Here is a 15,547-nt window from a genome sequence, read left to right on the forward strand (position 1 = left end):
CCAAAACAACTCACAAATTTAAGGATATATATGATAAATATGGTCTAAGACACTGGACAGTACGAGCTTGACTCATTCCTGTAAAGATACAATTAGGTAAGAACAATTAGGTAAGAACACACAGAGGAAGAATGTAATACTTTTTTTTTTTGGAGAGTATTGGATATGAAAGTAAGGAAGTGGTATTTAAGGAAATAGAAGTGAAGGAAACTAAGGAGGATGGCTGTGAAAGATCAGAAGTTGAGGAAGTGGTACGGATAGAGAGTAGGAGAGAAGAGGGTATTAAAAACGTCAAAAATAATTTGAAGGTGATATATACTAATGTTGATGGTTTCATATCGACAAGGCTTGAAATTAACAATTTCTTGAGAGAACATGAACCTGACGTCATGTGCTTTGTAGAGACCAAATTAAGAGAAGATATTGATGTTCATATGGGAGATGGTAAATACAAAATGTGGAGATAAGACCGAAAAAAAACGGGAGGAGGAGTGATGATAGCAGTGAAGAACAACATAAATGTAGATACTGTGGAAATGGGAGAAGTCAGGGCTGAAGTGATATATATGAAATTAGAAACTGGAGAGAATGTTAAGTGAGATATGGCGGTAGTGTATGTTCCCCCAAAGACAAGAGAGTGGAAGGATGACGAATACCATGAGATGTTGTCAGATATGGCTAGCTATTTGCAAAAAATAATTGAGAAAAGCAATAATATAATTTTAGTGGGTGACTTTTAACTGTAAAGAGGTGAACTGGGAGGAATGGTACTCGGGAGGCGGCGAGGATTCATGGTGCACTATGTTATTAGATATAATAATGAATAATGTGATGACGCAATGGGTCAAAGAAGAGACACGGTTTCGAGGTGAGGACACATCAACAAGGTTAGATTTACTGTTCACCAAAGAACCCGATGTAATAGAATCATTGAAATATCTCTGTCCTTTAGGAAAAAGTGATCATGTGGTCATTGAGTTCCAGATGTTAATAGGGAACGTCGAGCCAAGAGACGAGCCTTATAGATAGGGAAGATACAACTTTGGGAAAGCAAATTTTACAGGATTGAGAAACTTTTTTGAAAATGCGGATTGGAGAAAATTCAGAGAAACAAGAGAGATACAGAGGAAGTGGGATATCTTTCCAGACTTCTATAATTTGGGAGTGGAAAAATTTGTACCAAGAGTAAAAGGGAAAGAAAACAGGAAAAAGGAGTGGTTTGATAGAAGGTGTATGATACCAAAAAAAGAGAGAGATAAGGCGTGGAACAATTGGAGAAAGAGAGGTAACAACAGAACAAAGGAAGAATATAAAAGAACAAGAAATGAATACACAAGAATACGTAGAGAAGAGGAAAGGAATTTTGAAAAAGGTATAATAGACAAATGCAAGGATGAACCCAAACTGTTTTATAGATATGTTAATGGCAAACTGAAACAAAAGGAAGGAATCACCGAACTGAAAGTAGAAGGAGAGGTCTTTAAGGATGCGGCAATGCAAGCAGAAATAATGAACAAACGTTTCCAGTCAGTTTTCACTAAAGAAAAGGAGCTTGTGGAAGGGGAGGGAGTGATTAGAAATGTTCCGGTGATAAAAGATATAAAAGTGGAGGTACAGGAAGTGTATAAATTACTGGAAACTCAAGATGTAAGGAAAGCCCCAGGACCTGATGGAATTTCTAATTGGGTACTGAAGGAATGCAGAGAACAACTGGCGGATAAAATTCACAGTTTAATCATGTGTTCTGTGGAAGAGGGGAAAGTGCCACAAGAATGGAAGAGGGCAAATGTGGTACCAATTTACAAGGGAAGAAACAGGGAAGAACCCCTGAATTATAGACCAGTGTCTCTCACCAGCATGGTCGCAAAATTGTGTGAGAGAATCCTGAAAGACAGATGGATAAAATATCTGGAAGAGATGAATATTTTGGCTGAATGTCAATTTGGATTCAAAAGTGGAAGGTCATGTGTTTCTAACTTGTTGAGCTTTTACTCGAGCGATTGACGTGGTACAGGAGAGAGATGGTTGGGTGGATTGTGTGTACTTAGACTTAGAGATGGCCTTTGACAAGGTACCTCATAAGAGACTAATGTGGAAACAAGAATATATAGGAGGACTGAAGGGGAAACTTCTGGAATGGATGAGAGACTTTTTGAGAGACAGACAAATGAGGACAGTAATAAAGGATAGGATGTCTGGATAGAGGGAAGTAACAAGTGGAGTCCCTCAAGGCTCGGTGTTGGCGCCAGTAATGTTCCTGATTTACGTAAATGATATGGTAGATGGAGTGAACAGTTATGCAAGTCTGCTGATGATGTAAAGATCTTGAGGAAGGTAGAGGTTGAGGAAGATTGTAAAATACTGCAGGAGGATTTGGATAGGATACACAATTGAGCCGGACATGGGAAACGAAATTTAATGTAAAGAAATGTAAAATATTGGAAATGGGTAAAAGTACCAGGAGGCCATCACTGAATTATTTGTTGGGTAATGAATTAATCACAAAAAGGAGAGAAGAGAAAGATTTGGGAGTGGTGGTCCAAGATAGTTTATCACCAGAAAAGCACATTAACAAGATAGTTGGAGAGACTTATAAACTCTTGACTAACAAAAGAGTAGCATTTCATTATATGGGTGAGGAGATGATGAAAAAATGGTACTCGGGAGGCGGCGAGGATTCATGGGGCACTATGTTATTAAGTATAATAATGAATAATGTGATGACGCAATGGGTCAAAGAAGAGACACGGTTTCGAGGTGAGGACACATCAGTAGGGTTAGATTTACTGTTCACCAAAGAACCCGATGTATTAGAATCATTGAAATATTTCTGTCCTATTGAAAAAAGTGATCATGTCATTGAGTTCCAGATGATAATAGGGAACGTTGAGCCAAGAGACGAGCTTCATAGACAGGGAAGATACAACTTTGGGAAAGCTAATTTCACAGGACTGGGAAACTTTTTTAAAAATGCAGATTGGAGAAAATTCAGAGAAACAAGAGAGATACAAAGGAAGTGGGATATCTTTCTAGACCTCTACAATGTGAGAGTGGAAAAATTTGTACCAAGAGTAAGAGGGAAAGAAAACAGGAAAAAGGAGCTTTTTAATAGAAGGTGTATGATAGCAAAAAAAGAAAGAGATAAGGTGTGGAACAACTGGAGAAAGTGGGGCAACACCAGAACAAAGGAAGAATATAAAAGAACTAGAAATGATTACACAAGAATACATAGAGAAGAAGAAAGGAATTTTGAAAAAGGTATAATAGACAAATCCATGGATGAACCCAAACTGTTTTATAGATTTGTTAATGGCAAATTGAAACAAAGGGAAGGAATCACTAAATTGAAAGTAGAAGGAGAGGTCTATAAAGATGCAGCAATGCAAGCTGAAATAATGAACAAATGTTTCCAATCAGTTTTCACTAATGAAAAAGAGTTTGTGGAAGGGGAGGGAGTGACTAGAAATGTACCGGTGATATAAAAGTGGAGGTACAGGAAGTGTACAAATTATTGGAAACTCAAGATGTAAGGAAAGCCCAAGGACCTGATGGAATTTCTAATTGGGTACTAAAGGAATGCAGAGAACAACTGGCAGATAAAATTCACAGTTTAATCATGTGTTCTCTGGAAGAGGGGAAGGTGCCTCAAGAATGGAAGAGGGCAAATGTGGTACCAATTTATAAGGGAGGAAACAGGGAAGAACCCCTGAATTATAGACCAGTGTCTCTAACCAACATGGTCGCAAAATTGTGTGAGAGAATCCTGAAAGACAGATGGATAAAATATCTAGAAGAGATGAATATTTTGGCTGAATGTCAATTTGGATTCAGAAGTGGAAGGTCATGTGTTTCTAACTTGTTGAGCTTTTACTCAAGAGCGATTGACGTGGTACAGGAGAGAGATGGTTGGGTGGATTGTGTGTACTTAGAGAAGGCCTTTGACAAGGTACCTCATAAGAGACTAATGTGGAAACAAGAATATATAGGAGGACTGAAGGGGAAACTTCTGGAATGGATGAGAGACTTTTTGAGAGACAGACAATTGAGGACAGTAATAAAGGATAGGATGTCTGGATGGAGGGAAGTAACAAGTGGAGTCCCCCAAGGCTCGGTGTTGGCGCCAGTAATGTTCCTGATTTATGTAAATGATATGGTAGATAGAGTGAACAGTTATGCAAGTCTGTTTGCTGATGATGTAAAGATCTTGAGAAAGGTAGAGGTTGAGGAGGATTGTATAATGCTGCAGGAGGATCTGGATAGGATACATGATTGGAGCCGGTTGTGGGAAATGAAATTCAATGTAAAGAAATGTAAAATATTGGAAATGGGTAAAAGTACCAGGAGGCCATCACTGAATTATTTGTTGGGTAATGAATTAATCACTAAAATGAGAGAAGAAAAAGACCTAGGAGTGCTGGTCCAAGATAGTTTGTCACCTGAGAAGCACATTAATAAGATTGTTAGAGAGATTTATAAACTCCTGACTAACATAAGAGTAGCATTTCATTATACAGTATGGATGAGGAGATGATGAAAAAATTGATAGTGGCTATGATCCACCCCAGGTTAGAATATGCAGTGGTAGTGTGATCCCCACACAAAAAGAAAGATATAAAAAAGATTGAGAGAATACAAAGAACAGCAACCAAAATGGTCCCCAGTCTGGCAGATCTGTCTTACAGAGAGAGGCTGGAAAAGCTGGATTTGCCTTCCTTAGAGGAAAGGAGAAAGAGGGGAGACATGATTGCAGTGTTCAGGACCATGGTGGGAGTAGATAAAATTGACCGAGAAGATCTGTTTTTGTGGGATAAGAGAGCAACAAGAGGACACGGAATGAAATTGAAAAAGTCAAGCTGCTTGAAGGATATCAAGAAATATAGCTTTCCTTACAGAAGTATAGACTTATGGAATAGTCTGGACAAAGAGATCATCCAGTCTAAAAACTTAAATGAGTTTAAAGCTAAATTTGACTCACTGAGAAACAGTAATGGGAACCCACGAGCATAGCATATTTCGTGTGTATCTCAATTAGGTATATTGGGTAAATACATAAGTATTTGGAATTACTTAGACAAAGTGGTGATGTAGGTTAAAAACATTCATGTGTGTAAAAGTAAACTAGATAAATATGGATATGGAGACAGGACAACACGAGCATCGTTCAATTCCTGTATACTACAAGTAGGTAAATACAAATTGGTAAATACACACACACACACACACACACACACACACACACACACACACACACACACACACAGACAGCAGACAGTGGGTGAATATATTCATTCAGACCTTCACTCAGTGGGTGTATATATCTCCACAGCCACACGAATCACGGGAGCGCTGCAAGCCATGATATATAAGAAGGTGCTGCGGCTGAAGACTGGTGGGGAGCGCCTTTCAGCACAGGTCATCAATTTCTGCAATAACGACATGGAGCGTCTGTTTGAAGCTTGCTTATCCTGTGTCTTTATAACCTGTGAGTGGGAATGTCATTGTTCTTTTCATTTATGTTTTGTTGCTTGATGCTTAACCCCTTCACCATGATGATATGGTGCTGGAAAAGGACAATTTCACACAATGATGTCAGTCTAATGGTGATAATGCAGATGTCCCTCAACTTTCTTCTTGACCATCTGCAGGATGTTAGGAGAAGGGCAGCTTCCATCTCCAGTGCTGGATTCATATCTAGATCAGCCTGGATCCACACCAACAAGAATTACAGTTATTGTGACATATTTTGTACTTTATTCTTGCTGTTACCAGAAGATCTGGGAGGGGATGCCTCTAGAGAGAGAGAGATTTCTGACTTGGTAGGTTTCATGTAGCCCTCAGTAACTGCTTGTTGGCTGTATCTACCCTCCTTTCTTCCTACTTTTCCCTTTCCTTCCTGTCGCTTTTTACTATTCTTCTTTTACACTTTAGATGTCAAGCCTAATGGTTTTCTGTAACCCAGGAAACCATTTACAACCCTGGATGGTAACTGTATAACCAAATTATGGGGTGAAGTGGAGCCTGCTATGGTGCCCCTGTTAACTTGGGGGAAAGATGCAAATGAGGCATCCATCCATGAACACTTTTCCCATTGCAAGGGAACATTAGTTTGCTGTACAAAATGGCCCAGAAAGGGCAGTTGCTCACCTGTCATTGGTAGATCAGCTCAGCCAAACAGATTGGGGTTGATCAGCTACAAACAGACTGGGGTTAATCAACAATAAATGCTAGAGGTTCTTAATTCCAAACTTTAATGCAGCTATTTTGTGGCCATTTAATTGATGAAATATAAAACATGTGATGAGATTGAAATAACATATTTGTGAGCTGCAGTAGTTAAAACTATTGGATTTTTTCTTAGCTTAATAAAATAATCTTCTGGTAGCTTAAATAAAATTCTAGATGCAGCAGTGGTAGTGAAGAGATTACAGTACTCAATATTATGTTTTCCCCTCTGCTCGGCTTTCATCTCACCCGTGTAAAATTGTCTGCGGATTGTTTGAATAGAATAGCCAAGTGCAGCAACAATGGGGAATGAGTTAATTTGAGCCATTGGTGGTAGATGGTGGGGACCATCACCCGCTCACTTAATGTAGTGCTGCTAAGTTCTTCCCTCACCTTAATTATTCTTTTTCTGCGTCTACCCTCCTCTCTTCCTATTACCCCCATCTTTCTTGTCACTTTTTATTACTCTTCTTTCTTTTTCAGGTGGCTTTACATCGAGTGTCAAGCCTAATGGTTTCCTGTAAGTCAGGAAACCATTTACAGTGCTGGGTAGTAACTATAAAACCATCCCATATGTGTTTCCTACGTGTCAACAAGTGGGTTGGTGGAGGTTTAGTGCCTTTCCCTGGAAAACAACTAACTCAGAGACAAGCGGCCGCCCTTCATGGGATAATGGCGTCTGGCTATAGATAGATAGATAGATTCTTTCATTACCCTGTACCCCTACCATACTCTAGTGTCAGCATGTAATAATACATGTTGTGTGTGATGTCTTTTTCTTCTGGCTACTGCAATATGATTTTGTCTTATTTGCACAAAACCTCTCATACTGAAGGAGTTAATAATGGCAATCATCAACTCCTTTAGTCAGGTGCTGTATTATTTATTTGATTCTTGTTGTCCCCGGGTTCTTTTATTTAACGGGAGAAAGCTTATTGAACTTGAAGGGTTAGATAGAGCCTTTCATTAACCCCTCCACTCCCTTTCACCATGAATATCTTCCTGAAGTTGAATTTGACCCGCCACATCCCAACCGATTTTTCACCCCCCCCCCCAGTCCCGGCAGATTTAAAAAAAAAAAAAAAAAAAAAAAACTTTTTATGAGAAACATTGGAAAATGCCCCCAAAAGTGCTCACCCGAGCTTAGAAGTGGTCTAAACAGGTGACTCTTTAAACACCTGGTACTGTGTTCTCTGGAACTGCACTGTAAGTGTCGCGTTTTCTATGTAGCGGTAACTATTGCAAACCACGTAGAATAGATAGATATATGTTCATTTGGTACGAATTTATATGTAGTACAAGAATATATTGGTTTTCACGCAATAATATAGGTGATATAAGCGTTGCTTCACTCACTGAACACATCAACATACTGCACCTTCCTTGGCAACGTTACCTCCTCGTCACTTCTGCTCGTTTCTTCCTTAGGCGCCACATAATCTTTGTCCTCCACATTGTCATCGATTGGGGAATCACTCCCACCTTGAATTATTTACTGTGGCGCGACTTGTCTTTACTGGCGAGGTCACTGGTAACAGGTGAGTTGCCAAGACAATGGCATGTGGGAAGAGGGGGAGGTCACGCAGGGTAAGACAGTGTCCCTGCCTGGTGATGGGTAGAGGAAGGTGTCCTGTGTATACATACCAAAAATCATGCGTGAAATTTGACAAATGTGCAAATGATGGACCTCGCACTTTCAAAATGTATGGATACGTCAACAGGTGTCACCTTGACAAAACGTGGTGATGTATCCATACATCAGCGGGATGTGGCGGGTTAATGATCTGTCGGTGGGAAGAATGTAATGAAAATAGATGACCTTGGGCTGATAGGATTTTTGCCTTTCTGTATGATAGTGTCCTTTGAATATTAATCAGCAAGATAATGTTATACTACTATGGAGAGATGTCTCATGCTCAAGAGGTTATTGTCTTGTGAATACAGGTATTACTTTATACTGTAAATTAGCCTGTTTACTTGTACAGTATTTATTATGAAGGGCTGAATGAAGAATCTGTGAGAAAATGAAGTTGAGGATGTTCAGGAATTGACAAGGGAATGATACAATAGTAGTAATAGTACAGCAAGTGCTCGCATGACGCGCGATGCTATGGCACGAAACTCACATAACACAGGAGGTGCCATTTTGTGTCCAAAAAATGTCACAGCATGGAAAAAATAGATATAACGTGGTTGGACGAAGCTGCTAATTATTTTACAGGACCTGACTACGCAGTGATGCTAGACATAATGCAGCCGTAGGCCCCAATTTATGTTTCAAAGTCATATTACGTGGCCATTGATAGACGGAATGCGGCACAAGGCATAAAATTACTGTTGGAAATCACACAACATGGCAGGTGACAGACAGAGCATGGATTGCATCAGCTATTAAGACATTAAACATCACATGCAGTAAGGTAAGGCAATGGGAGGTGTGGTTGAGGGCAAATGAAAGCTCACAGGCAGTTAACTAAGATGAAGATGGGGGTGGGTGGGGGGACAGGGAGGGAGACAAACAGAGGTGGGGGAGGGAAAGGGGAGCTAGGGAGACAAGTGGAGGTGAGGGAGGGAAAGGGGGGAGGGGAGGGAGACAAGCAGGGGTGGGGTACGGTGGGGGGATGGAGAGAAAGAACTACTACCCTCTCCACCCCATCTCACTCACTTACTCTGTTATTCATTCTCATACTCACGCTTTCTTTTACTCACTCACTCACTCATTCACTTCGCTCACTCATTCACTTCACTCATTCATTCATTCACTTCGCTCACACACACACACACACACACACACACACACACACACACACACACACACACACACACACACACGGATTCAATCTAGGCGGACGTGTGACACCGGCGCTCCGTACCAAATCATCACGGCCAGTGGCATTACCTAAATAGTATCTTTGTATGAGTCAAGCTCAGTACCAGGTTAGACTAAATGATTGTTCATTATAAAAAGGAAAAAAATAATAAGTTTCAACAAGACTTGTAAAAACAGGAAATAGAACCAAGACGAAAGAATACGCTGAGTCATCTCTCAGGTTTGTTTAGACTACAACAAGACAGAGATTGTAAGTATATGCTTTGCACTTTAAGTATTACAAAATGGATACATACTTCAGTAAAACAAATTTGGAAAAGAAAAAGGATAAAGGTAAAAAGCAAAATGATGATTTCTACCAAGAACTGGTTGAAGTAGAGACCCACAATAGACTGGTTGAACGTGTAAACAAACTAGAAATGGCTTTCAAAAATGAAATTGATGAAATAAAGAAGCAGATGCACTTGCAAAAGGAAGAAATAGAAAAATTAGGAAGGGAGGCCAATAAGAAAGACACAACCATCAGTGAACTAACCGTGGAATTGAGTACACTTAGGAAGAAAAGAGTGAAATGGCAAGTACAGTAGTCAATCACGAGAGTGTTATGGAAGAGTTCAAAAATGACACAGAGACAGTTAGGCAAGTTAGCAGTCTTATTGACCAGAGCAGTGATATTGAGAAGATAACACAAGTAAATGAAGCTGTGCAAAGCTACAAAAATGATGTAGAAACCATGTATGCTGAAATGGTGAAAGTAAAGAAAGACTTAGAAACAAGGGTGGAGGAAAAAAGCATTAAAAAGGAGGTGAAAAGAATAATCCAAAATAATCCAAAGTTAGTCAGAGATTCAGTAGAGATAAACAAATCAATAGTAATCACTGGTATAGAAGAGGATGAAGTTAAAAACAAGATCACAAGAGACAAAAAGGAGATGGCAAATGTAATGAGCTTACTGAAAGAAGTATCAGAGGAAATCTGTAGTAAAGACATAGAGGAACACAAAAGGTTAGGGAAATACGAGAAAAGCAAGACAAGACCTCTAAAGGTGACTTTCCAGAGTGTAAACACTGTGGAAGAGATACTAAAAAATGCAAAGAATCTTAAGGAAAAAGAGGAGTTCAAAAATGTATGGATAAAAAGATGCCTAACACAAGAGGAACTGGAATTACTGAAAGAGAAAAGGGAGGAAGCAATAGCAAAAAATGAGGGAAGATCAGAAGAGGAGAAGAAGAAATTTTACAAAGTAATAGGATTGCAGGTACGAAAGTGGTACATAAACAGGATGGAAGAAAAAGGAGGAAGGTAGTAGAACCATGTCATGACAAGTATATAAACAAGATGATAAAGTTGATGTACTCAAATGTGGATGGAATGGTATCTAAATTACTAGAGATGAATGATTATGTCAGAGAAAATGAACCACAAATAATATGCCTAACTGAAACAAAATTAATACCAAGGATATCAAATGACATACTAAACTTAGAAGAATACAATATATGGAGAAGAGTCAGATATTTAAAAAAAGGAGGAGGAATTATAATATTAACTAAGAAAAATCTAAAAGTCAAGGAAATAAAACTAGATATACCATCACAAGTAGAACTGATTGCAGTAGAGATCGACACATCTGAAGGTAAAGTAATTGTAGCCAATTTGTACATGCCACCCAGATCAAACACATGGGAAAGAGACGAATATGAGGACCTGGCAGAGAGTACAATTCAGAGTGTAAGATCATTGCTACATAAAATGGAAGAGAAATCGGAAAGAATTATACTAACTGGGGACTTCAATACAAATATAAATTGGAATACTCTAGATATAAATAGCCAAGAAAGCTGTTGGGATCAAAAGCTCCTGGATCTCGTACAAGAGTTTTTCTTAACGCATCATGTGAGGGAAACCACCAGAAAAAGAGGACTTGATGTACCTTCAGTGCTAGATCTAATATTTACAAGGCAAGAAAATGATATTGACAGTTTAATATATCACCCTCCACTTGGCAAAAGCGATCATGCAGTACTAAATTATAACTTCAGGATAGCATATGACATAATAAACAGCAGTGATAGTTACAAAAAGAGCCTAAACTATAAAAAGGGAAATTATCAAGACCTAAAGAAGTATTTCTTAGAAGTTGATTGGGAAAATGAGCTTAGAGGACATGATTTAAATTCATTCATTGCCAGACGCCATGTATCCCAAACGGGGTGGTCAAGGGCTCAGAGTTAATTGTTTTACAGGGAGGGGCACCAATCCTCCACCAACCCCACTTAACATGTAAGGAGAACGTTATGCCAACAGCATCTGGTGTTTCCAGGCGGTCACCCATCCAACTACTAACCAGACCCAACGTTGCTTAAGTGCTGTATATAAAAAATATTGTGAATTTTATGAAATAGGAGTCCAGAAGTACATCCCACAGCACAAAGAAGCAGATAAGAAAATACAGAAATGGTTCAATACAGAATGTAAAAAATCAAAAGAAAGAAGAGATTTGTTGTGGAATAGATACAGAAGACACAATAGTGAAAGGGCGTATAATAATTACAAACAGGCAAGAAACGACTATACAAGAATAAGGAGAGAAGCCCAAAAACAGTTTGAGGAGGATATAATAAATAAAAGTAGTGATCAACGAAAGCTGTTTTACAGCTGTATCAGAAGCAAAACTAAAGTAAAAGATATAATACAATCCATTACGGACGAGGGAATCACTTTTACACAAGAGAAAGATATTTGTGAAGCACTAAATAAGAATTTCCAATTAGTTTTTACAGAAGAAAAAAATTTTGAGAGGGACTATGTGGAACACGCCTGTCCACACATACTACCAGATATACAAATAGCAGAAAAAGTAATACAGGAGGAGTTAAGTAGATTAGACAGAGGAAAAGCAAGTGGTCCTGATGAAATTTCATGTTGGGTATTACGAGAATGTGCAAAGGAGTTAAGTAAACCATTATTTTTAATTTTCAAGAAGTCCTTGAGTCAAGGTAAACTACCTGATATTTGGAAAAAAGCAAATATTGTCCCCTTATTCAAGAAAGGAAATAGACAAAATCCACTCAACTACCGACCAGTATCACTGACCAGTGTTGTAAGCAAGGTATTAGAAAAACTTAAAAGAAAAGCTTGGGTAAATCATCTAGAAGAACACAGTATGATAACAGAAAGACAGTTTGGTTTCAGAAAAGGAAAATCATGTGTTACTAATCTGTTGAGCTACTATGACAGAGTAACAAACACAATACAGGAAAGGGAAGGATGGGTGGACAGTATCTATTTAGATTTCAAGAAAGCTTTTGACACAGTACCACACCAAAGACTTTTATGGAAACTGTACCATCAAGGAGGAATTCGAGGCAAACTGTTTTGTTGGATGCAAGACTTTCTCATAAAAAAGAGAAATGAGGACAGTACTAAGAGGAAACTACTCATCATGGAATGAAGTGACTAGTGGAGTACCACAGGGTTCAGTGCTGGCACCAATCATGTTTTTAGTGTATATAAATGATATAAACAGTAACGCTGGAAATGAGAGCTATCTGAATATGTTTGCAGATGATGCAAAAATACAAAGGAGAATTACTAGCACAGACTCTTGTAAAGAGCTACAAGAAGAATTAAATAAACTTCATGAATGGAGTAGTACATGGCAAATGGAATTCAGTGTGGACAAGTGTCATGTAATCAAGTTTGGTAAAAGTGGAAAAAGACCTGATTGGGATTATAAGTTAGGAAATAAAACCCTATACACATCAGAAAGAGAGAAAGACCTAGGTGTGATTATCAATAACAGACTATCTCCGGCTGACCACATCAGCGAGAAGGTACGGAACATGTATACACTGCTTGCACATATGAGAATAGCATTCACATACATAAATGAAGACATGCTAAGAAGGATAATAACATCATTCATTAGACCAACCCTGGAATATGCATCAGTAGTCTGGAGTCCTCATCTCAAAAAGCATATAGACAAGATTGAAAAAGTTCAAAGGGCCGCTATAAGATGGATACCAAGCTTAAGGGACCTAAGCTATGAAGAAAGACTAAATAAACTGAATCTACCAACACTACAGGAGAGAAGGAAAAGAGGTGACATGATAATGCTATATAAATGCATATCAGGAAAGGAGAAAATAGACATAAATGATTACTTAACATATGGAGAAGCATCAGCAAGAGGACATTGCAAAAAACTGCATAAGAAGAGAGGTGATAAAGACATAAGGAAATTCAGTTTCCCAAACAGAGCAATTGATCAATGGAATGCACTACCGAATGAAATAGTGTGTGCCAAAACAATTCACAAATTTAAGGATATGTATGATAAATATGGTTGAAGACACGGGACAGTACGAGCTTGACTCATTCCCGTAAAGATACAATTAGGTAAGAACAATTAGGTAAGAACACACACACACACACACACGAGCAGCCGGAGAGAGAGGTCGTCCCAGGCATCGCTCCTAACCTTGAGTAGTTTCAGGAATTTTGTCTGTCCTGTCTCCTAGGGTCTTTCTTTAAATTTAAAATAATGAAAATTGGTAGACTACCAAAATTGTAAAGATTTGTTGGCAATAGTATACATGAATGTTTGTGGCTTATTCGGTAACAGCTGTTTAGGTACTTTACCGGTACGTTAAAGATGGCCGAAAATGTAAACAATGAGGGAATGGAATTTCAAGGATTTGATGCTAATACTAATGTCATGGACCTGGTGAAAACATTAATTATGAGGATTAGTGAACTCGAAAAAAAAGTAGAGAATCTAGTGATAAAGGATGTGTCAGGAAATACGGAAACCACCATACAGAGTCTAATCCAGTCCAACGAAACAGCCAATGAAGAGATTAAGAATTTGAAGAGGGAGAATGTTGAACTGAGGAGGAAACTTGAAGAGAGTACTAATAAAACGGAGAAGGTGAGTAATGTACTAGAAGAACACAAGGCAAAGTGGGCACACGTAGAAGAAGAACAGAAAGAAGTGGTCAGCTTAAGAGAGATCATCCAGGAAGAAAGGGAAATGAACAAGAAAGAAATGGAAGAAAATGTTGTGAAAATACTGAAGAAAAAAGAGAAAATAGTGAGAGAAACTGTAGAAAGGAACAGATGTGTGGTAGTATTTGGAAACAGGGAAGAGGAAGAAAAGGTTAGGTTCGCAAGACTCGAGAAAGACACGAACATGGTGAGAGGAATATTAGGCAAGATTGACCCCGAAGGAGACAAGTGGGTAAAAGAAATTGAGGAAGTAAGGAGGATAGGGCCTTATAAGAAAGGGGAAACAAGACCAATGAGAGTCAAGTTTACATCAGAAAGTGTAATAAATGAGATACTTAAAGTGACCTGGAAATTAAGCAAAGAGGCGGGGATGGAAAATATTATAATAAAAAAAGATCTGAATGAAGAAGAAAGAGAAGTTTTAAAATCATTAAAGGAAGAAGTAAAGGAAAAAAATGATAAGAGGACAGAGGAAGAATGTAATACTTTTTTTTGGAGAGTATTGGATATGAAAGTAAGGAAATGGTATTTAAGGAAATAGAAGTGAAGGAAACTAGGGGGGATGGTTGTGAAAGATCAGAAGTTGAAGAAGTGATACGGACAGAGAGTAGGAGAGAAGAGGGTATTAATAATGTCAAAAATAATTTGAAGGTGATATATACTAATGTTGATGGTTTCATATCGACAAGGATCGAAATTAATGATTTCTTGAGAGAACATGAACCTGATGTCATGTGCCTTGTAGAGACCAAATTAAGAGAAGATATTGATGTTCATTTGGGAGATGGTAAATACAAACTGTGGAGAAAAGACAGGAAAGAAAAAAGGGAGGAGGAGTGATGATAGCAGTGAAGAACAACATAAATGTAGATACTGTGGAAATGGGAGAAGGCAGGGCTGAAGTGATATATATGAAATTAGAAACTGGAGAGAATGTTAAGAGAGATATGGCGGTAGTGTATGTTCCCCCAAAGACGAGAGCATGGAAGGATGACGAATACCATGAGATGTTGTCAGATATGGCTTGCTACTTGCAAAAAATAATTGAGAAAAGCAATAATATAATTTTGGTGGGTGACTTTAATTGTAAAGAGGTGAACTGGGAGGAATGGTACTCGGGAGGCGGCGAGGATTCGTGGGGTACTATGTTATTAAATATAATAATGAATAATGTGATGACGCAGTGGGTCAAAGAAGAGACACGGTTTCGAGGTGAGGACACACCAGCAAGGTTAGATTTACTGTTCACCAAAGAACCCGATGTAATAGAATCATTGGAATATCTCTGTCCTTTGGGAAAAAGTGATCACGTGGTCATTGAGTTCCAGATGTTAATAGGAAACGTCGAGCCAAGAGACGAGCTTCATAGACAGGGAAGATACAACTTTGGCAAAGCAAAGTTTACAGGATTGAGAAACTTTTTTGAAAATGCGGATTGGAGAAAATTCAGAGAAACAAGAGAGATACAGAGGAAGTGGGATA

General features: G+C 38.5%; 1 protein-coding gene across 1 annotated transcript in view; it reads left to right on the forward strand.

Moving 5' to 3' along the window:
• Positions 1–15,547, forward strand: part of LOC145402098 (ATP-binding cassette sub-family C member 5-like) — a 279,936-nt gene that overhangs the window by 99,447 nt on the left and 164,942 nt on the right. The window contains exon 8 of the mRNA XM_080274212.1: positions 5,327–5,482. Within this exon, the coding sequence (XP_080130338.1) occupies positions 5,327–5,482 (156 nt within the window). The remainder of the gene's footprint in view (positions 1–5,326; positions 5,483–15,547) is intronic.

The sequence above is a fragment of the Coenobita brevimanus genome, chromosome 57 (assembly GCF_032717465.1).
Source record: "Coenobita brevimanus isolate Jiangsu-jjx chromosome 57, ASM3271746v2, whole genome shotgun sequence".
Classification (NCBI taxonomy): Eukaryota; Metazoa; Arthropoda; class Malacostraca; order Decapoda; family Coenobitidae; genus Coenobita; species Coenobita brevimanus.